This window comes from Lissotriton vulgaris, chromosome 3_1, assembly GCF_964263255.1.
Source record: "Lissotriton vulgaris chromosome 3_1, aLisVul1.2, whole genome shotgun sequence".
NCBI lineage: Eukaryota > Metazoa > Chordata > Amphibia > Caudata > Salamandridae > Lissotriton > Lissotriton vulgaris.
The window spans coordinates 749734999-749758223 of NC_141689.1; the positions used below are offsets into that span (position 1 = coordinate 749734999).

Here is a 23225-nt window from a genome sequence, read left to right on the forward strand (position 1 = left end):
GTGAGTGCAGAGTAGTGAGTGTGCAGAGTAGTGAGTGTGCAGAGTAGTGAGTGTGCAGAGTAGTGAGTGCAGAGTAGTGAGTGCAGAGTAGTGAGTGCAGAGTGCAGAGTAGTGAGTGCAGAGTAGTGAGTGCAGAGTAGTGAGTGCAGAGTGCAGAGTAGTGAGTGCAGAGTAGTGAGTGCAGAGTAGTGAGTGAAGAGTAGTGAGTGCAGAGTAGTGAGTGCAGAGTAGTGAGTGCAGAGTAGTGAGTGCAGAGTAGTGAGTGTGCAGAGTAGTGAGTGTGCAGAGTAGTGAGTGTGCAGAGTAGTGAGTGCAGAGTAGTGAGTGCAGAGTGCAGAGTAGTGAGTGCAGAGTGCAGAGTAGTGAGTGCAGAGTAGTGAGTGCAGAGTAGTGAGTGCAGAGTAGTGAGTGTGCAGAGTACTGAGTGCAGAGTAGTGAGTGCAGAGTAGTGAGTGCAGAGTAGTGAGGGTGCAGAGTAGTGAGTGTGCAGAGTAGTGAGTGTGCAGAGTAGTGAGTGTGCAGAGTAGTGAGTGTGCAGACTATTGAGTGCAGAGTGCAGAGTAGTGAGTGCAGAGTGCAGAGTAGTGAGTGCAGAGTGCAGAATAGTGAGTGCAGAGTGCAGAATAGTGAGTGCAGAGTGCAGAGTAGTGAGTGCAGAGTGCAGAGTAGTGAGTGCAGAGTGCAGAGTAGTGAGTGCAGAGTGCAGAGTAGTGAGTGCAGAGTAGTGAGTGCAGAGTAGTGAGTGCAGAGTGCGGAGTAGTGAGTGCAGAGTAGTGAGTGCAGAGTAGTGAGTGCAGAGTAGTGAGTGCAGAGTAGTGAGTGCAGAGTAGTGAGTGCAGAGTAGTGAGTGCAGAGTAGTGAGTGCAGAGTAGTGAGTGTGCAGAGAAGTGAGTGTGCAGAGTAGTGAGTGTGCAGAGTAGTGAGTGTGCAGAGTAGTGAGTGTGCAGAGTAGTGAGTGTGCAGAGTAGTGAGTGTGCAGAGTAGTGAGTGTGCAGAGTAGTGAGTGCAGAGTGCAGAGTAGTGAGTGCAGAGTGCAGAGTAGTGAGTGCAGAGTAGTGAGTGCAGAGTAGTGAGTGCAGAGTGCAGAGTAGTGAGTGCAGAGTAGTGAGTGCAGAGTAGTGAGTGCAGAGTAGTGAGTGCAGAGTAGTGAGTGCAGAGTAGTGAGTGCAGAGTAGTGAGTGCAGAGTAGTGAGTGTGCAGAGTAGTGAGTGTGCAGAGTAGTGAGTGTGCAGAGTAGTGAGTGTGCAGAGTAGTGAGTGCAGAGTAGTGAGTGCAGAGTAGTGAGTGCAGAGTAGTGAGGGTGCAGAGTAGTGAGTGTGCAGAGTAGTGAGTGTGCAGAGTAGTGAGTGTGGAGAGTAGTGAGTGTGCAGAGTAGTGAGTGCAGAGTGCAGAGTAGTGAGTGCAGAGTAGTGAGTGCAGAGTAGTGAGTGCAGAGTAGTGAGTGCAGAATGCAGAGTAGTGAGTCCAGAGTAGTGAGTGCAGAATGCAGAGTAGTGAGTGCAGAGTGAGTGTGCAGAGCAGTGAGTGCAGGTGCAGAGTGGTGTGTGCTGTTGAGTGCAGAGTGCTGTTATTTATGATTTAAGGGGAAAAAAAAGAAATGTCATGAGCAATGCCAATAGCTCTACTTTTAATGTTGCCGAGACCATTGCATTGTAAATGCTTGTTTTCTATTTTTGTTGTATGCAATCAGAATTTAAAACGTTCTGTTCTGGAAATTCGGCTCATGTTTTAGGGTTTGAAGTAAACATAGAAGGTAGAGTGGCTTTTATCCACAGTAAGATCAAAGGAATAAATACTTTGGAGCAGGAGTGGGACTCTTGCAGCCGGGAGGGTAGAGAGGCCCTTTCGTATATGGAAGGTAAGTGGATACATACTCCCTATTAGATAACCAATAATCGGTGTGGTATCCTCCTCTTAAAGGTGGCAGTATGATACAAACGGAAAATAAGTTACACCTCTGCTCCACCACACAGAGTGGTGGGAAAAAGAAAAACCTTTTTTATACAACCCCACTCTTCATCATCGGGTTCACCCGGGCTACTAAAAGTCAGGGTGGGCTCAACCATATTCCAGGGAGCTCTTTGAAGATTTTTTTGTATTTTTAGGGGTTATATACTATTAGACAAAATTCCTCATCTACCTCTAGGTATCCCTTTTATTAGTTGGGGGAATGGGAAGAATAAAACTGTAAATACACGGGCAAACACAAACAGGATGTTGTGGTACTATGACCCTAGTGTTAAAAAGCCAACGCTGCTTTTTAGGTCTCGCATGCGCTGCTTAGGAAAAAGACCTGTAGCAATCGCTTCACTTTTTGTCCCAAAAACGTGCACGCATTGCATTGCCTTCAATGACAACACGTGCACATTTGGCAATTCCCTTGCGGGAGCGAGCTTGACACCATGTATTTGTAATTAACTTGCAAACACATGGTGCTCCTGGCTCGCTCCCTCAAGGGAAACGCTTTGTGTGCTCATGTGTAATGAACGAACTGCTGAAATCTCTAGTGCTCACCCCACCTTCAGCCACAAGATGGAAACCTTTGCATACAATTGTATTGTTTGAGCCTTCGTGGTAACTGATTTTGTTACTTTTAGGAGTAACGTTGAAGTGGTCTTCTTATCAGGAATACAGGTAGCAAAACGGATCACTTCACTTGCTTGGCTGTTCTTCACGCTAGGGCAATATATATTTTTCGAGTGCCTGCACGTATGAGGTAGCAAGAATTCATCAGTTTACCAGTGTTGCTGCACAAGGTCACAAGTGTAAGAGACCAATGTTAGTACATGTAGAAAATACTGAAGTGCATGTAACACCACAGTCTGGCCTTGCTGTACAAGATCACAAGTGTAACTAGTGTTGGTACAAGTAGACAATATGGCAATTCAGATAAGAGCACAGCACCGGCCTTGCTGCACAAGCCAGCAGTGCATGTAAGAGCACAGCATCACAGTTGGCACACCTGTGTAATGACTAGCACAGGACTGGCATATCTCCATAAGACTGCAATGTATGTAATACTATAGTTCTGGCATAAGTGCACAAGGCTGCAATGTACGTAATAGTCAGGCGCTGTCCTAGCTGCACAAATTGCAGCATATGGAATAATGTAGCACTGACATATTTGTGCCTATTTTCTCATTCTAAACAGGGTCACTGAACTATGCAGCAGTGGAAGAGTCAATACTGTGACAGTATTAACATAATTATGCGGCAAGAGAAGGCAAATTATGCGACATACTGCATCATAGTCTATAATGGTAATTTTTCTTTTTTTGTCATTTTAACAACTATTACTACTGTTTGGTAAAAAAATGCACTCCAATAATACGATTTTATCACTTGAATACAGTAATTAGCAACTGAACGTTGAACAGTTAACCCTTGCAAGAGTCAGCTGTAGATTCATCTGGTGCACTTCTTGTTTAGTAACTTTTCATCCTTATGAACTAGACACAAAATGTGTTTATGGCGATTCAGGAAATTATGCAGCCGATGGTGGGTTGTGTGACGAACACTGCAAAATTGTAATTATGCAGAGATGGCCATGGCCACAGTATCATATAGTTCCAGTCACGATGGAAATAAAATTAAAACATATAGGGTTATGGAGCTCTGTAAACAGTCCGTAATTGTTTATTAAAGTGAACAGGGTCAGATATATCACGAAAGAACAGAATACGGAAGACTTTGCCCAACATAATACCAAGCACCAGCGCCTGGCCTTCCCAGAATCTAACAAGCATTGGCATAGCCAATAGGTCTTGCCTTTGGGACCTTATAAGTGTTTTGCCAGACCTATTGGCTTTGCCAGACTCTTTGTTTTACCCTATGGTCACAGGTTTGAAATCTGATGGGCCGATCAGCTTTTCATCCCTCCGAGGTTGATAAAACAAATATCATTAACATCTGTTATCTATCAAGCACACTAAAGGTCTCCTCATCAATGGATGTGTGTGCTACAAATACTCCTGGTAAATGTAAAGATAGAGATAAGACCAAAGAAAAAAAGTTGTTCTCATGCTTAAGAAATCTTGGAATATATTCTTAAAACCATTGAATAATCGATGAAGATGCGGAGAAGGAGGTAAGACATAGAAACAGTACAAAGAAATACTTTCCACAGTTTTATTTTTCGTAGGGAAGGGGTTGAGTGCGCCTTATCTGAAGACACCAGAACACACGAATCCGACGGAACTAAACATTGAATCTATTAGTGCAAGGAGCTCCTATCAGTCAATGCTATTTTTATCAATGCAAACTCTTGATCGTGTCTTTCTTCAACAAAACCTGTGCCCCCGCGTCAACACATAAGTACTCATGTCCAAACACCCTCATCCCTTACCCTTGTACTATCCACAGCTACTCCACTATGTTTCTGCAGGCTGCTCTAAGGCTGAGGAAGCCAGCTCTATGCTAATGGAAATCGGCCCCAAATACCATAATATGAACTCTTCATGCATCCAAAAATTAACTAATTTGTCCTTCGAAGCAGCCATATTTAAGTGTTACAGCATGCTCTCTATAGAAGTATCTTTACTGATCACCTTGTCATTAGGAGGACACCTCCACCCCAAGCTGAAGAGGAGGACCCATAATGTGGGGAAGGGCAATTAACAGTGGTTAATGCCCGACAGCACGTGAGCAATGAGGCTGTCAAATAAATTACTGTCGCAACTCTCTCCAAATACATGTATAAACAGGGCAACTGTCCCATCCGCTCTATATACGAACATAATACATCATGGAATTGCAGCAAAAAATAGTTTTGAGCGTGCCAGCATTCCTACAGTCTGAGCCAATCACAGCATTCAATTTGGCGTGCTGACAGGCGTTACTAGCTAAATCAATGATCCACATTTCATCAACCTGTTAATAAAGAAAGACAAAGTCAATTGAGCGTGCTGATTATCATTATAGGAACTTGCTTCTAATTAGATTTTATTTGCCTATGTCTCCTTTGTTTATTTCAGTGGCTGGGGTTCTATTCTGGGGCTTTTGTGGGGGTTCTGATTGTTTTTTAAATAGTGGCATTCAATTAGTGATTTGTGGCACTTTTTAGACATATAGTAGTAGTAAGTTTATTTATTTAGACAATTGTCCATAAAATAATCTAAAATACAGATGACAATGAAGAATATAAAATCGTCCCATCCTAACTACCAAACACCCCGAACAGTTCACCATTAAAACTCTGTTTAACAGACGTAAAAACCAAACAGTTCCAACAGCCACATCTAGATAACGTATTTCTGTCAACAGCTCCACAGCTTTCATCCTATGGACAACACCATATTTAAACTAGCATTGGCATAACCAATAGGTCTCGCCTTTGGGACCTTATAAGTGTTTAGCCATGCAACAGTTGATGTTGTTGCACCAAGGATATTGTGCTGCATAGCTAAATACTTATAAGATCCCAAAGGCGAGACCTATTGGCTAAGCCAATGCTTGTTAAAATTCCTCTGAACATGTCTAATCTCTGTCAAAGAGGTTTCTCTGTTACCACTCGTACAAACCCTAGCTAAATTCTGAATGAATGACGCACTGGTTAATGAAGTTTGCTACAATAAGTGTTCAACAGCATGAAAGAATTAACACTAACCATGTCAACTTACCTGTCTTCATTAAAACGTCGACCAATGAAGACCTTACACTTGTCTTGAGGGAGGCAGGCAGCTAGAAGAGGAACGGTTCGCAACACTCTGCTTTCCTTCCATTACAAATGAAAAAATATAATGTTTCAGGCCCCCAAAAAATACATCTAATTTATAAAATCCTTAACACAGCAAACATGTGCACACAACACAGAAAATTGCAACCATTACAAATAATCATTTAGTCAATAATGTGAAAATGAAAAATAAAAATGTCTAAATAAATGCCTTCGGTGGTGGTAAACCAAAAATTAGCAACAAAGCATTTCTACTACGTCATAAACTGAATTATAACAAGACTTCATTCATAATAATGTTCAAAAACAGACAAACAATGCTTTTACAAAAGGGAGTTGAAGAAACTTATAATTCATTTTGACGATCCCAACAACTACTTTGAAAATGCTCCTAGAATTTGTAAAGGTTGAAATGAATTAAGTAAAAGGAAGCATCAAAACAAAAATGCAGAAAAAACAAACAATGGCAAATACAATAGGCTCGACTTCAGAAGGTGACTTGTTGGCTTTGACAATATTAGTTTGCATTAGAACTGTTATGCCATGGTTAACAGCCAAGTTGGAACAGTAAAAGCCCAAATTTCGGCTGGCAAGATGCGTCACACCCAAAGAATACTCATGAGTTGCGCAAGCTCTGGTATTCATCACGATGCACCAGTGGACAGCTTGGATTTACACTCTGGCATAGCCAATGCCTATGCCTGAACGAAAACGAAAAAGAAATAAGTGTGTCGGACAATAACAAAGTTAAGCAAGCATATCAGTAAACAGTAGCTTCGGGGTTAAACAAAATGGGGAATAACATATTTTAAAAAATGGGGAGCAGGACAGGGACGGCAGGCAAGCACCGGATGATTTGTGTGGTGGAATTAAGAATGACAAGAAAGTGTGGGGGAGTCCTCATACAAAAAAGGATAAATAAACATTGTACAATGAATGAACAGAAATGCATTGTAACTACTTTTATTAGGTAGTTCATATCTGCAAAATGCCGAAAGGCAATGCCTAAAGACAGCAGAACCACAATAGTTAATGACTGAACGGGACTGTCCAAAAGCCCCTTTTTTAAAGTATAAGTGTCTGTGTATGTTGTGTTATGAGGTGTGTGTCGTGTATTGTGCGGTCTGGTCACATAGCGGAAGTCATCTGAAGTTGAGATACCCTGAAACACTAAATGAAAGATCCCTAAATGAAAGTTCATAACTCTTGTTATATAAAAATAGATGCACAGAACCAGAATTTAACTACAAATATATAAATATATTTTCCACATATTTTTTATCAAGAGCATACTATTATTTACGAGAGAAAAAGCATATGAGTACTGCTATAACTAGTTACTATGGAGCCACCTATAATCCACAGACTTTTTACAATAGATTTATTATGTTCTAGTTCTTCTAAGAGCTGTGTGGTGTGCGCTCTAGTCCAGCTTGCAACGGCCAGGTCGAAAGGTTCAATAGGGTGCTCATGGGCTCCATCCAGGCAGCCATATCGCAAGGAAAGGACTGGGAGGTGGAAGTGATGAACATGATATGGGCCTATCGGATAACGCCCTCTGTGGTGGGGTATAGCCCGTTCCAAGTGTTAAGAGGACGGCATCCCTTCACCCGGGACAATGTAGCATGGAGGGAGAAGACCATCACCAGCAAGTGGTCCCCAGCGGTGGTGCAGCACAATCTGGAGAAGGCCCAGATTGTGTTTGGTAAAGGGGGGAGATACCCTGAAGTTGCTAGATTATACGTACGATGTAGAATACCTTCCAGGCACGCAGAACAGGGTAGCTGATTACCTCAGCCGGGCATCGGCCATGGAAGAGGCGCCGGGAGAGACCCCGGACACAGAGGAGATGGTCGCCAGCATGGAGGATCACGAGTCATCCATCAGTGCGCAGGAATGGCAGGCGGCTTACGAACTCGATGAGGAGAAGATGGAAGTAAGGAAACATCTCACGTTGGGGTGGCCGGACAAGAAGAAGCTATCGGAGGGGGTCCGACGTTTCTATGAGATGAGAGAAGAATTGTCCCTGAGTGACTCTGGGATTTTCTTGTACAGAGGAGAGAGAGTGGTGCCCCCAGTGACTCTGATACCCCGACTGCTGAAAGTGCTCCACGAGGGGCATCTGGGCATAGTGAAAACCAAGGCGTTGGTCAAACAGATGTATTGGTGGCCAGGAATGGATGCCCACATCGAGAGACAAGTGCGGGAGTGCGGACAGTGCCAAGGAGCGGACAAGGTGCTCCGCCCACTCCGACCAGCACTGGGGAAGTTCGATACCCCGCATGGCCCCTGGGAGGATGTGGCCATAGATATTCTGGGGCCCGTCCTGGACAGTAGAGGCGTGAATAAGTACATCTGTGTGTTGATAGACAAGTATTCTAAGTGGCCAGAAGTGGACATACAAGAGTCGATGGACACGGACACGATCTTGAAGTTCCTAACTGGGGTGTTCCTCAGAGAGGGAATACCCAAAACCATCCTCAGCGACAACGGACCGCAATTTGTGTCGGACAAGTGGGGGAGATACATGAAGAGGAACGGGATCGAGGTGAGACACAGCCGTGTACCATCCAGCTTGCAACGGCCAGGTCGAAAGGTTCAATAGGGTGCTCATGGGCTCCATCCAGGCAGCCATATCGCAAGGAAAGGACTGGGAGGTGGAAGTGATGAACATGATATGGGCCTATCGGATAACGCCCTCTGTGGTGGGGTATAGCCCGTTCCAAGTGTTAAGAGGACGGCATCCCTTCACCCGGGACAATGTAGCATGGAGGGAGAAGACCATCACCAGCAAGTGGTCCCCAGCGGTGGTGCAGCACAATCTGGAGAAGGCCCAGAAGATCTATGCAGCACACTATGACAAGCGACGCAGCACGAAGGAAACGGCGCTGGAAGAAGGGGAGTGGGTTCGGATCAAACTCCCCACCCTACAAAAGAAGGGCGAAAGCAAATTCAGCCAGCCGCTACAAGTCAAGGAGGTGCGTGGCAGGGCGGCTCTCCTCAGTGACGGCAAGGTCTGGTCACAAGATCGCATGGCCAGAGTGAACAAAATATTAGTCTGGCCCAAGGCCGAGGAAGTCGAAAGATGCATGGATCACCCGGAGGTTAGACCACGTTCTGAGATCGGCACAGACAACCAGGGGGATGGTGCAGGTGAGGACAGTGAAGAGGTTGTCCTGAGAGCCAGGCCGACCGACGGAGGAGGAGTACAAGCGAATGCAGAGCAGAGAACAGACGTGAGAGAGGCTGGGGTGTCCCAAGGAGAGACAGAGGCGAGAGAGAACATGCCGGTAAGACACACCCGCAGCGGAAGGGCAGTTGTAGTGCCCTCTCGTTATAATGACTTTGTGATGGACGGACACTAGCTTGGTGCCGGCCCCCCTGTGGCGCCCCACACAGACAATGTCCACAGCTGGAGGACACTTTACCGTTGGGGGGAAATGTTATGACTTTGTGTTTGGTAAAGGGGGGAGATATGTGGTGTGCGCTCTAGTCTACGGGCGTACACGCGATGACGCGTTACGCCGTAGGCTAGAGCGGAGAGGCGCGCATGCGCACGAGAGCATAAGGAAAGGCGCGAACGCGAGTAAACGGGAGTTGGCGACCGGAGCTTTCCTCAGTTAGACGCTCGGCGCCCTTAGCTTAGATCTTGCACTGTTAAACAGAATAAACGGAGTTCCACACATTCTCTGTGTCTGAGTGTCCTGTGGGGGGAGAATACCAACATTACAAGCTGTACATTTGATTTCTTGCTGTTGATAACATTTTGCTTGGGATTAAAGGAAATCCTTTCTAAATCTTGCATCATTGTTTGATCAAATATTTCCCAACACTTTCTTAGGGGCAGGTGGATCTGATATACTCTTTCAACGTGGGATTTTAATTAATCGTTAACATGAACCTTGGGGGTTGAGGCAAGATGGCGGCCGCAACTGTGGCCGTGTGAGGTTCTTTGTCCGTAGCTCCGTGTGATTCCTCCCCTCTACCCCCAGCTGCTGGTGATTTCTCCCTGACGCTACGCTACTGTGTCACCGCTGCGAGCAGCTCCCGTAGTGCGATCCGAGTGGGGGCTTACCGCTCTGGTGTTTTGCGTTTTATGCATCCATTTTTATCCTGCGAGGTTCGCTCTAGTATCCAGTGTAGCCCCAGCCCGAGTTTGATGGGATGAATGGTTCCCAGCTGAACGTGCTGACAGGGAGGCGCTGATCGTATTACCCTGACCGCGCTGGGCTCAGCGCGGTGGTCTGCTGCTGCTGTTTACCTGTGATTTCTCCGGTCCTGGCGGTTACGGCTTCTGCAAGCTTCTGCATCTCTACGATCCAGCTCCTGCAGCGCGGAGCTGAGTCGGGGTTTACCGGCCTTGCATTTGGCATTTGGCACTTGGCTCCAGTGCCCAGTATCAAGTATACCCCCACGTCGTGTTTGATGGGAGGCGCTGAACGTATTATCTGACCGCGGTGAGCTGCTGCTATCTACCTGTGGCTTTTCTCAGTTTCGGCGGCTACGGCATTTGTAACTCTCTGCATTGCTACGACTTAGACGTTTGTTTGAAAAGGAGTTGTAGAGTGTGCGAGGAATTTTGGAGTGGGGTTTGGGACATTTTCACGCTGATTGATAGCGTTGCTGCATCTTGGACGGGACAAGACGAACAGGCAATGGCGCCGAAGGGCAGAGGAGGCACAAGGAACCGAGGTGGAGTACCCCCTGGAGAGGTGACTGAATCTACTGTGATGGTCAGTGCGGCGGCTGTGGGGCACAGTGCTACTTCTATTAACGGTGTTAATGCAGCTGCTGCTGCAGTGAATAGTAATGGCAATGTTACATCAGGCACTCGTGGAGTGGGTGCAAGTAGAGCCATCCATAGCAAGGATAATAATAGTGGCAGCACTCTGGGCTCTGAAGGCAGTAATACTCAGCAGGGGCACGGGCACGTGGCGACCTCAAAGATACAGGGATGTCCCCAGAGCCAGATAGCGCTTCAGAAACAAGACACCCCGGTAAAACAACTATCTGTCCATGCAATTTTTAGTAAAAAACAAGGAGTAAAGGCAAAATTGATGGCTGAGCCTGAGGTTGAGAGTGATACAGCCTGCGCAGCTCCTGGCGCCCTGCATGAGTTTCCTCTGGCAGTGGAGAGGGCCTTTACTGGAGCCTTGCCGGTCTTGGCCCCGGCTGAGCAAGGTAGTGGAATTAATATCATGTCAATGGAAGCTGCGGTAGCTAATGGAGGCAATGCAGTGACAGTAACCGTAACAGCTGCAGAAGATACTAGCTCATTGCCAGGGTCAAGCACTGACGCTACTACTTTACTGACGGAGAAGGGTAGTGAGTCAGAGTATGCGGGATCTGATGGTAAATTCTACTCCATGTCGGATTTAACGACGGCGTCAGACAAGGAGCATGATGAGGATAGTTCCAGTAACCCAGGTGATTGGCGTGACTTACCGGATGAGGAAGGCGAGGAGTTTGAACAATCCCTGCCCCATGAAACAGTAAGAAAGGTGGTGGAGGTGTGCGAAGGACCAGTGCATGAGCAAAGCCTTCCCTTAGCTCAGTTCAATTTGGACGAGGATTTCGAAGAGGACTCGATCACTCTTGGCTTGATCTATAAGAGTATAATGGCACTTCGCAGTGAAACTAAAGCTGAAGGTTTACGCACACAAGGGGCCGTTAGGAAACTTCAGAACACAGTATGGCGCTTGGTCAAGACTTGTGCTGAAGTCACCACCTGTTGGGTTTGCACTTTTTTTTTTCTTTTTAATGCTTCATTCTCACTTGTCCTCATTGTAATCAACGAATTTCTGCTAATTGTGTTGCTAATTGTGTTGCTTCAGCCTGTTTTTCCGTATTACGTATGTCTTACTATTATTAACTGTGGTTTGATTATTTATACTTTTATTTCTTTTGTTGAGTTGTATGGCTGCAACTATATATTTCTAGTGTAAAAGTGATTCATTCCAGATGACTCATGTATTTTTGCAAAAAAAAATAAAAAAAATAAACAAAAACATGAACCTTGGGCTGTTCATTCCATTTTACAGCAGACCTTTGTTACAAATTTAGTTGAGTCACTTGTTGTTGTAAAGTAAGACCTGAGTGTGAAGGTTCCTAATGAACCTCATAATTATGCCAGCTTTTCAAGAACATTTTATTTTGTAACCCCATTTGCTGCTAGGTCTCTCCCCCTTGCTAAGCCTTTTTTACGCTATTTGGGGTAGTTTGCACTTAGGCCCCTGTAGCTTTTTGTCCACATAAGGTATCTACGCCAAATTGGTGTGCTTTTCGTCCAACATATTGAGGATTCTAAAGGTATCTAGGGTTTGTGGATTCCCCTGGGGGGACCCAGAAATTGGCCAAAATACAGCTATCTTTATTTTTTTTCAGAAAAATGGGAATAAATTGTTGCAGAAGAAAGTGTCTTTTTTTCCCCTGCAAAAGTATCAATAAAGGGTTTGTGGTGCCAAATTCACCATCTTCCCAGTTTTCTGGAACAGAATTGCTTTCAACCTCCTTCCAGTGGTGGTATAAAGGGTGTGAAAGCAATAATGGAACCCGGAAGACTATACATTTCTGAAAAATTGACAAAAATCTGAATTCAGCAAGGGGTCAATGTGTAGATCCTTCATAGTTTTTCTATAGAAACTGACCATTGAAATAAAAAAATCTTTAAATTGAGTTGAAAAAAACAGCCATTTGTGCCAACGTTTTCATCTGTAACTTCTTCTAAATATAGGAGATTTTTGAAAGCAATATACTGTTACGTCCATTGGACCCTTCTGGTTGCGGGGATATATATCTACAACTAGTGGGTTCACCAAGAACCCAAGTTACCATTTTTATCGGGAGACTTGGGGGAATGCTGGGTGGGTGGAAGTTTGGGTCTCCCTGCAGATTCCAGAACTTTCCATCACAGAAATGTGAGGAAAATGTGTTTTCGTTTTTTTTTTTTAAATCACCGCATCCTGCATGCCCCTGGATGACTAGTTTTCAAAAAATGTATAGGTTGCTAGGTTTCCTTAATTGCCGGCATATGGGTTGCTCATTTGTTATACGATATAGGGGGGGGTGTGGGGGGGGGGCACTGTGGTGGCAATGTTTTCAAAGGTGATTACTGGTCAGCACAGAAGTTGAGTTTACACAATAAACTGCACAAGCTGTAAGCCAGGTCTTTGCTGTTACATGTCTAGAGAAAGGCCGCTCCTCCTGTTGCATTCTATTGAGGATGGACAATATGTTTGCGGTCCATTACATCAAAAAGTTGGGCCAAACCAAATCCACGGTGTTTGTGATGCTAGACAAGGATTTTTGACACTTCTGCCTAGCTGATGGGATTTCACTGGTCATGGAGCATCTTCCAACGACTTCCAATGTTGTGATAGACTGGAATTCCATATATCTGGAGGATTCCATTGAATGGAGGTTAGTGCACCATATCTTCCTAAAGCTGATGCAAAGTGAGGGCCTAGCAATGTTGATCTCTTCACCTCTTGATGAAAGATAAACTGGAGAAGTTCCTAAGTTGGCACCCAGATACTGAGGCTTAGGCAGTGAACACTTTTGTCCGGGACAGTGGGAGGAGACATAAATATGCCCTTCCCCATTATCCCTGATCATGAGCCCTGCAGTCCAAATTAGGATACAGTTGGCGGAGACGAACAATGTTACTTACCTGTAAACAGTATTGGTGTCTTTCATAGATTCACATGCTTGAATATTCCCCGTCGTCGGAGTGGGAGTCCCACGGTAAATAAAATAGCAATAACATACTCATAATATGTATATGTATATGTAAAAACATAACACATGAAATATACATTAGAAAAAAGGCCGTAAATGCCCAGACATAATTCCTACATAGGAATACATGGAAAGAGAAAAAACACTTGTAGCCTATTCCTGTCATTATGCTGGTCCACACTGTAGCCAATCAGGCGCCAGCAGCCCTCCAGAACCTTCTCCTCAGAGCTCAGTACCTCATATTTTCGTAGCACAAGAGTGACCATAGAGTCTATGAGGAGGAGAGAGCCTCTGAGGGGAGGAGGGTGGGTCGCATGTGAATCTATGAAAGACACCAATACTGGAGAACCACCTGTTTACCGGTAAGTAACATTGTTCTTCTCCAGTATTAGGGTGTCTTTCATAGATTCACATACTTGAATATAGAATACAGAGCAGTAACAAGCCGAGAAGGCTTCAAAAGAGATGCAACAACATGGAACGACTTAATTAAACTAATAATATAGTCATGCAAGTCATAACAGTAGAAATGTTAAACCATAACGGAGGAGGGAAGACAGAGGCTCACCTTATTTAAAAAGATTGCAAAGTACAGCCTGTCCCACTGCAGTATCCGCTTCGTTGATGGCACCCAGGCAGTAGTGTTTCGTGAACGTGTACCTGCTGGACCATGTGGCTGCTCTGCAGATCTGATGTAGAGGTACACCGGCAAACTGGGCAGTAGAAGACAACATCGCCCTGGTAGAATGGGCCCTCACTGTAGATTGCAGAGGCTTGCCGGCTTTTTGATGGCAGAAAGCAATGGCAGAAGAAGCCCAACGAGCAATAGTTGGCTTGGTAATTGGATGCGCTCTGTGGAAGCGTCCATAAGCTATGAACAATTGATCGGATTTGTGAAAAGGGGCTGTTCTGCTGATGTAGAATTTCAGGCACCTTTTAATGTCCAAGGAGTGTAAAAGCTGCTCCGCTGGAGACTGTGGATTGGCAAAGAAGGTTTTTAAGAAAACAGGTTGTTAATGTGGAAATCCGAAGGCACCTTAGGCAAGAAGGTGGGATTGGTGCGAAGTACTACACAATCAGGTTGGAATTGAAAAAAAGGAGGTTTTATAGTGAAAGCATGAATATCACTTACGCGACGTGATGAGGTCGGCGCAAGTAGAAGAGCTACCTTCCAGGTTAGAAACTTTAAGTCTGCCTTGTATATAGGTTCGAATGGTGCCTTCATTAGTTGTGCCAACACGATGTTGAGGTGCCAAGTAGGAGGAGGGCACCGAATAGGTGGGAACTTTCGGAACAATCCCTTGAAGAATTGACGAATGATCCTTGAAGAACAGAGCGAGGTGGAGCCATCCTGTGGGAAGCGGGAAATTGCCGCCAGAGTCGAATGGGAAAGCCCCGACTGAGCCAGTTGTAAAAAGAACGGGAGCAGCTGCGCAGGCGTGGAGCGAATAGGATGAACACCAGCAGCTGCCCACCAATGGCAAAACCTCTTCCATTTGAGTTTGTAGGTTTTCACTGTCGACGGAGCTCTGGCCTGAGCGAGAATTTCTCTACAGTCTGGCGAGATGTCTAGATGACTAAATTCAAGGTGCTCAGGTTCCAGGCTGACAAATTCAGAGAGGAGGGGTCCGGATGGCAAATCTGACCCCTGTCCATCGTGAGGAGGTCCGCCCGAGGATGAAGGAGGATGGGCTCGCACAGGGATAGAAGAAGCAGCTCCGAAAACCATGCCTGCCGAGGCCATCTGGGAGCGATCAGGAGAACGTGGCAAGGCTGTCTCCGCATCTTTCACAATACTCAAGGCACCAGCGGAATGGGAGGAAAAGAGTAAGCAAACAGATTGCACCAGTCCATCAAAAGGGCATTGCAGCGTGACCCGCGGTGGGCATGCCAGCTTGCGTAAGATGGCCATTTCCGGTTCTCTGGAGTGGCAAAGAGATCCAGCGCCGGACGACCCCATCGTCGAAAAACTAGATCGAGTGTTGGTTGATGTAACTCCCACTCGTGAGTCGATGACGTGGATCTGCTTAAGGAATCCGCTAGGATGTTGGAGATGCTTGGGAGATGAACTGCGGTCAGAGTGATCTGGTGACTCAGAGCCCAGTCCCAGATTGACTGCGCCAGTCGAGACAAAAGTGGAGATTTGGTTCTGCCCTGCTTGTTGACATAGTGCATGCTGCTCGTATTGTCCGTCTGAATAAGGACTGATTCTCCTCGGATCAACGGATGGAACGACTTGAGTGCCAGAAAAATGGCCATCAACTCCAGCCTGTTGATGTGCCAGGTTCGCTGAGGCAGAGTCCACTTACCCTTTATGGACAGGCCTTGAAGGTGTGCACCCCATCCTTCTAATGAGGCGTCCGTTGTAAGAGTAAGTTCTGGAGTGGTGGAAAGGAATGAAGTTCCTGCCACAAGGTTGGATGGCCGTGCCCACCATTTGAGAGCTGCCCTCATGCGAGCAGTTACACTGACGATGTTGTTAAAGGAACCGGTGATTTGGTGCCACTGTACGTCCAATTCTTCCTGAATGGGGCATTCAATGAAATGCACGATGACGCCATTCCCAGATATGACTTCAAGAGTCGGACTGAAACGGACTGTTTTGCCCGAAGGAGGGACACCAAGCGAAGAATCTTTTGTTGACGCTTCGCAGACACAAATGCTTTTGCAAGAGTAGTGTCCAACGTTGTTCCTAGAACATTCCTGCAGGGAGCTGGATCTAATTGGGACTTGTCGGCGTTTATGGAAAGGCTGAGGGAGCGAAATACCTCCTGACTAAGACGCGTGTCCTGAAGTAGCTGTGTGCGAGACTGTGACTTTAGGAGACAGTCGTCCAGGTATTGAAAAATGTGGTCGCCCTGGCGACGCAGGTAAGCTACCACAGGAGCTAACACCTTCGTGAAGACCTGAGGGGCGGAGCGTAGGCCGAAAGGCAGCACTCTGAACTGGAAGTCTCTTCGTCCCCTACGGAAACGCAAGTACTTCTGATGTCGCTGAAGAACAGGGACATGGAAGGAGGCGTCTTGGAGGTCGATGGTAGTCATGAAGTCTCCCATGGAGAGAAGGCGTAAGATCTCCACCAGTGTCAGCTTGCGGAAGGATTGGCTCTTGAGATACTTGTTGAGTGCCCGCAACTCCAATATCGGCCACCAATCCCCTGTCTTCTTGAGTATAGGGAAAAAACGGGAATAGAATCCCCTTCCCCTTTGAGATTTGGGAACCACTTCGACGGCACCCTTGTTTATCATAAGATGAACTTGATGGAAAAGTTCCTTGATGTGGGCTGGTGGTGGGCCCGATGGTGGAGTGGGAGGAGGGAGTTTGATGAACTCTAGAGCATGGCCCTTCTCTACAATGTCCAAAACCCAACGGTCTGAAGTGAAGGAGGGCCATTGGGAAAAGAACAGGGAGATTCGACCTCCAACTCTTGGGGGAAAAGGCAAGTCATTGTCTTTTGGAAGCAGATCCCCTGTAAGAAGATTTCCCCCTGTTGGATTTCGAAGACTGCTGACGGGAAGACTGCTGTTGGTTGTTTTAGTGAAGTATGGGAAGGGGTCCCAGTAAACATGAAAAAATAACAAGGAATGTGTAAACAATCAAAAAGACAAATCATAAAGACACATTGTTTTATTCACAATGTGCTAGTATCATGTATATACGTCACTTTTAAACATTCATTGATCCGTGACTATTTTACAGTGCCCCAAAGGTTGGGAAAAGGGGGGGGGGGGGGTTGTGATACGTGTAGGTAATAGGTGAAGGAAAAAGGGTTTGCAGTGACAGTAAAATCGGCGAATAGGACAAATTCGATGGAGTTACATATTAATGTACCCAGAAAACGACCAATAGGTTCATATAAATTGTTTTACAAAAATCATACTCCAAATGTACAGCTAATGAGAACAATGGGGTGTGGAGTTGACAGCAAAAAACAATGTGTTGTCGACGTTTCGACCCTCGTTCGCAGATATGTGTATTGATCTTGCCGTGGGGTCTTCCTCAGGACTGGGGAGATGGGGACACGTGACCTAGTTAATGTACAAATATACACGTATTATTTTAAAGGGAATGAAATTCACCGTATATTACTCGAGCTTAGAATAGCACACCAACCATTTGATGAAGATGGCTGACAGTTAACAGAGTCTAGTGGGATAACCATAGTGCAAACAGTTTGTCGCCAAAAGCACGACTTGTTCAACCAATAAATGTGTTATTAATCCTAGATCGAAATCGTTATGCAGAAAAGGAGCAGTCTGAAGATAGGTCTCACCGCACTGGGGCAGCCCATCCACTAACACCAAAAGGCTATACGTGAATTGGCCACAGCTACTTATAGGTACGAGCTAATTGTATGGATCGACAGTACAAAAATCTCACATATCCCATCAGTGGCTACCAAATACTCAGGTTAAATTGGGTCAAACTCGGAGAAGTTACAACTTACCACAAAGGTGGTGTGCAACCGGACCCGTTTGGTGGAGGGTTGGTATCGACAGTAGATCTGTAATTAAAATTTTTACAGTTCTTATACTACTGACAATGCTTAGTTTATAAAAATGCAGAAGTGGCAACATAGTAGAAGACTTACCGAGGTATCACTCGGAAACGCCTTGCGAATTAATGGTCAGGGGTCCGACAAGGCATCAAAAAGGGCAATAGCTCTAAATATATAAAGATGAAGGGCAGACTTTAAAAACTAATAACCAAGACAGGCGGGTTAGAACCAAGTGCGGGGAACCAGTCATGGACTTACCCGACAGCCGTATTTCATCGACATTCGGCGTGGGGTAGCAAACACTCGCGCTGTGGCATCGAGTCCGTTGCAGGACTGGATCAAGAGACAAAGAGATTACAGAGCGTTACAGGTCTGATGGTAGGGCGCGGACTCAACGCATGCACTCGAAGGAATGCTAATGCTTACCGGTATAAGGAATGAATCCGAAGCCGTTCACTGCTCGCAAAGGGAATGGCGAAGCAGAGTTCCGCTTACTGGGATGTTACCAAGGTTACATGTCACGTGGTTCAATGGCATGGTGGAAAGACTAACTCGATCAGTGGATAGCGCGGGGTCAGGCAATTACTGGAAAAACACGGAATATTACCAATAATGCTCGGTCTGTGAGTGCACATTATGATTAAAGCCATTAAGGGTGCCTGAAATGACGTGTTGTAAAATAACATAGCCAATACGGCGACTGGATAAAATCAGATGCAGGGACATCTCCCAGTGTAAAGAGATCGTAGTAGTGGAGCCAATATAGGCAATTAGGTACTTGTCAGTGGAGGGGATCACGCACTTGTGGGGAAATGCATCGACTTAGGAATGACTCTAGTCACCCATAGATAAACACATGTACCTCACACAAGCAAAAAGTCAAACTTACTGCAACAATGTGGTTGTGGCGTACCTCACGCACGCGGGTAATGGCCTTTACCCGCGTGCGTGAGGTACGCCACAACCACATTGTTGCAGTAAGTTTGACTTTTTGCCTGTTTACAACTAAGAAATCAGAGCTACAGTGGCCTATACCCGCTTGTGTGAGGTACGCCATGTATTTGAGCACCCTGTCAATTTATTCAGGGGTATCTAAGCTATGAAACTATTATGTTGTGATTACGATGCTATTATTCACTAATTTATGTTCGCATAACAGCCAGCATTTAATTTGACATGTGTTTATCTATGGGTGACTAGAGTCATTCCTAAGTCGATGCATTTCCCCACAAGTGCGTGATCCCCTCCACTGACAAGTACCTAATTGCCTATATTGGCTCCACTACTACGATCTCTTTACACTGGGAGATGTCCCTGCATCTGATTTTATCCAGTCGCCGTATTGGCTATGTTATTTTACAACACGTCATTTCAGGCACCCTTAATGGCTTTAATCATAATGTGCACTCACAGACCGAGCATTATTGGTAATATTCCGTGTTTTTCCAGTAATTGCCTGACCCCGCGCTATCCACTGATCGAGTTAGTCTTTCCACCATGCCATTGAACCACGTGACATGTAACCTTGGTAACATCCCAGTAAGCGGAACTCTGCTTCGCCATTCCCTTTGCGAGCAGTGAACGGCTTCGGATTCATTCCTTATACCGGTAAGCATTAGCATTCCTTCGAGTGCATGCGTTGAGTCCGCGCCCTACCATCAGACCTGTAACGCTCTGTAATCTCTTTGTCTCTTGATCCAGTCCTGCAACGGACTCGATGCCACAGCGCGAGTGTTTGCTACCCCACGCCGAATGTCGATGAAATACGGCTGTCGGGTAAGTCCATGACTGGTTCCCCGCACTTGGTTCTAACCCGCCTGTCTTGGTTATTAGTTTTTAAAGTCTGCCCTTCCTCTTTATATATTTAGAGCTATTGCCCTTTTTGATGCCTTGTCGGACCCCTGACCATTAATTCGCAAGGCGTTTCCGAGTGATACCTCGGTAAGTCTTCTACTATGTTGCCACTTCTGCATTTTTATAAACTAAGCATTGTCAGTAGTATAAGAACTGTAAAAATTTTAATTACAGATCTACTGTCGATACCAACCCTCCACCAAACGGGTCCGGTTGCACACCACCTTTGTGGTAAGTTGTAACTTCTCCGAGTTTGACCCAATTTAACCTGAGTATTTGGTAGCCACTGATGGGATATGTGAGATTTTTGTACTGTCGATCCATACAATTAGCTCGTACCTATAAGTAGCTGTGGCCAATTCACGTATAGCCTTTTGGTGTTAGTGGATGGGCTGCCCCAGTGCGGTGAGACCTATCTTCAGACTGCTCCTTTTCTGCATAACGATTTCGATCTAGGATTAATAACACATTTATTGGTTGAACAAGTCGTGCTTTTGGCGACAAACTGTTTGCACTATGGTTATCCCACTAGACTCTGTTAACTGTCAGCCATCTTCATCAAATGGTTGGTGTGCTATTCTAAGCTCGAGTAATATACGGTGAATTTCATTCCCTTTAAAATAATACGTGTATATTTGTACATTAACTAGGTCACGTGTCCCCATCTCCCCAGTCCTGAGGAAGACCCCACGGCAAGATCAATACACATATCTGCGAACGAGGGTCGAAACGTCGACAACACATTGTTTTTTGCTGTCAACTCCACACCCCATTGTTCTCATTAGCTGTACAGTTGGAGTATGATTTTTGTAAAACAATTTATATGAACCTATTGGTCATTTTCTGGGTACATTAATATGTAACTCCATCGAATTTGTCCTATTCGCCGATTTTACTGTCACTGCAAACCCTTTTTCCTTCACCTATTACCTACACGTATCACAACCCCCCCCCCCCCCTTTTCCCAACCTTTGGGGCACTGTAAAATAGTCACGGATCAATGAATGTTTAAAAGTGACGTATATACATGATACTAGCACATTGTGAATAAAACAATGTGTCTTTATGATTTGTCTTTTTGATTGTTTACACATTCCTTGTTATTTTTTCATGTTTACTGGGACCCCTTCCCATACTTCAATTGATAACCCAGGTCCCCGTAACTCTTTCTGGGTATAACCCCCCTATTTATAGTTGGTTGTTTTAGTAGCATTGGTAGCCTTGGTTGTAGGAGCGATATTGATTGTTTCCTCCTCGAAAAGTAGAAGAGGTGCTGCGCCCGCGTGCACCAAGAAAAGGCTGTTTCCGAAATTGTAAGGTCCCTAAAGAACGAGCAGTGTCAGTGCATTTCTTGATGGATTGTAATGCCTCATCAACATGTGCTCCAAAAATCGACTCGCCGTCATACGGCATATCCAGGATCTTCGCCTGCACCTCCTGGCGAAAGGATGTGGAACGCAACCAATCCTGTCTGCGTAGAACAGCCGCTCCAGCGAGCTGCCAGAAACCAGTACAGGAAATATCAACAGCACAGTCTATAATATCCTCTGATGTTCTCTCTCCTCCCTGGAGAAGTTTTAAGGCTTACGCCTTGGAAGCGTCCGGAACCAGGGCTACGAAAGCAGACATGTCTGACCATATCTGGCGGTCGTAGCGCCCCAAAATGGCCAAAGCATTAGCCGCTCTTACTATTGTTGAGGCCATTGTAGAAAACTTGCGTTTTATCCCTTCAAGGCGGCGACCCTCTCGATCCGGTGGAGGAGTAACGGGAGACGCAGGGTTACGAGAACGATGCAGAGCAGCCTGGGCAACCACCGAATCTGGCTTTGGCTGCGCAATAAGGCAAGCTGGAGATCCGACGGGCGCCTTATATTTCTTTTCCAGACGGGGAATCTCCGCCGGTAGGGAATTCGGCGTCTGCATTAACTTCACCCCTTCACTCCAAATAAAATGTATAATGGGAACCGTATGGACTTGCTTGAAGGATTGATTTTTTAAATGATAGAGGAAGCAATCCTCTTCCCTCTGGACTCGTGGTAACTTGAAGCGTTGAGCCGCCCTATCCATCAGCTGATAGAAACTAGCAATGTCCACCGGAGGAGAATCTCCTGGAGTAACCGGAGGGGGGGACGGTGTCTGAATTTGGTATTCATCCCAATCCGCCATATCATCGTCATCATCACGAACCTCACCATCTTCGCGGTCTGGTGGAATCTCATCTTCATCATCGGCATACACTGTAGTGTGTATTCGGACTGACGTCTGCACTTGAGGAGCAGAAGTTGACAGAGTTGACAGTGAAGTTGAAACAGGTACTTCAACAGGCGCAAGAGTAGAAGGTACTGACGACATCTGTGGTGATGGCGGAAAACGCCTATTATAGTCGTCCAACATATGCTGGAGATTGGAGATGAGCGACAGAGGGAAAGTCGCAGTAGGAACTTGAACAAGTGCTCCCTCCTGTTGGAAATATTGGTCCTCATCATCCTCACCATAATCTTGGCACTTGATGACTAAGTCCGATGGACTGCGTGCCGCCCTAAAGGACTTGTGTACATCTTCTTCAGAATCCAGCTCCGAATCCGTGGCCAGCAAGGGCGAGGGAGGCTGAGGATCACTGGTGATGGAAAGCTAGTTTACAGGCAACCTGCGACGCTGGTGAAGTGGGTCGACGGTGGCAGACCCAGTGGACGACAGTGGCGGCAAAGAGGCAAAAGTACAAGATGTCGTCGACGGAGCCGCCGCCGACGAAGACATAGGCATCGACGGAACCAATCTTGAGGAATCCGTCATCGACAGTACTGCCGTCGACGGTAAAGCCGCCGTCGACGGAGCTTTCGTCGACGGGGTCGTCGACGAAGCTGACTTCTTCAGAATTCTCGGCGACGAAGATTTGGTCGTCAACGGTAGAGTTTTCTTCGTTGACGACGAAGCAACGGGTATGGTAGATGACACAGTCTTTAAACTGAGGGATACCTTCGTCGATGATGATGACGTCAATGAGACAGCCGTCGACGATCCTGCAGCAGACGTCGTCGTCACAGTCGCCGTCGACGAGCCAGAGACGGCAGATTTTGTCGTCGGGACGAACGTCAACGCTCCCGTCGACGAAGAAACATGAAGTGAAGATGCAGCGGACGCCTGGGAGTCAGTTCTCATGGGCGTGGAAGTAGTAGGAGGAGGTGAAGACACCGCAGGAGCCATAGAATGAGACATTTTCTTCTTTTTAATGAATGGAGACGTCAAGTCCTGCACACTACTACGTTTAGATGCTGCTTGAGAAGTACCAGACATTAGACTTTTGGCATCAGAAAGTATTTTATCCTTGTCCTTAAGTCTCTGAAGCCACAGGAGGAGACGGCCTTCCCTGTCCTTAAGGGTTTTTGTAGAAAAAGTTCTACAGAATTTACTTTTACCCACCTCATGGTCAGGGTAAAGATAGTAAATACACTTACTGTGTGG

General features: G+C 45.9%; 1 protein-coding gene across 1 annotated transcript in view; it reads right to left on the minus strand.

Annotated features, from left to right (window-relative positions):
- The window catches only part of DTWD2 (DTW motif tRNA-uridine aminocarboxypropyltransferase 2), a 395786-nt gene that overhangs the window by 39507 nt on the left and 333054 nt on the right, over window positions 1-23225 (minus strand). Inside the window, exon 4 of the mRNA XM_086963026.1 lies at window positions 5619-5713. Coding sequence (XP_086819152.1) covers window positions 5619-5713 — 95 coding nt within the window. The remainder of the gene's footprint in view (window positions 1-5618; window positions 5714-23225) is intronic.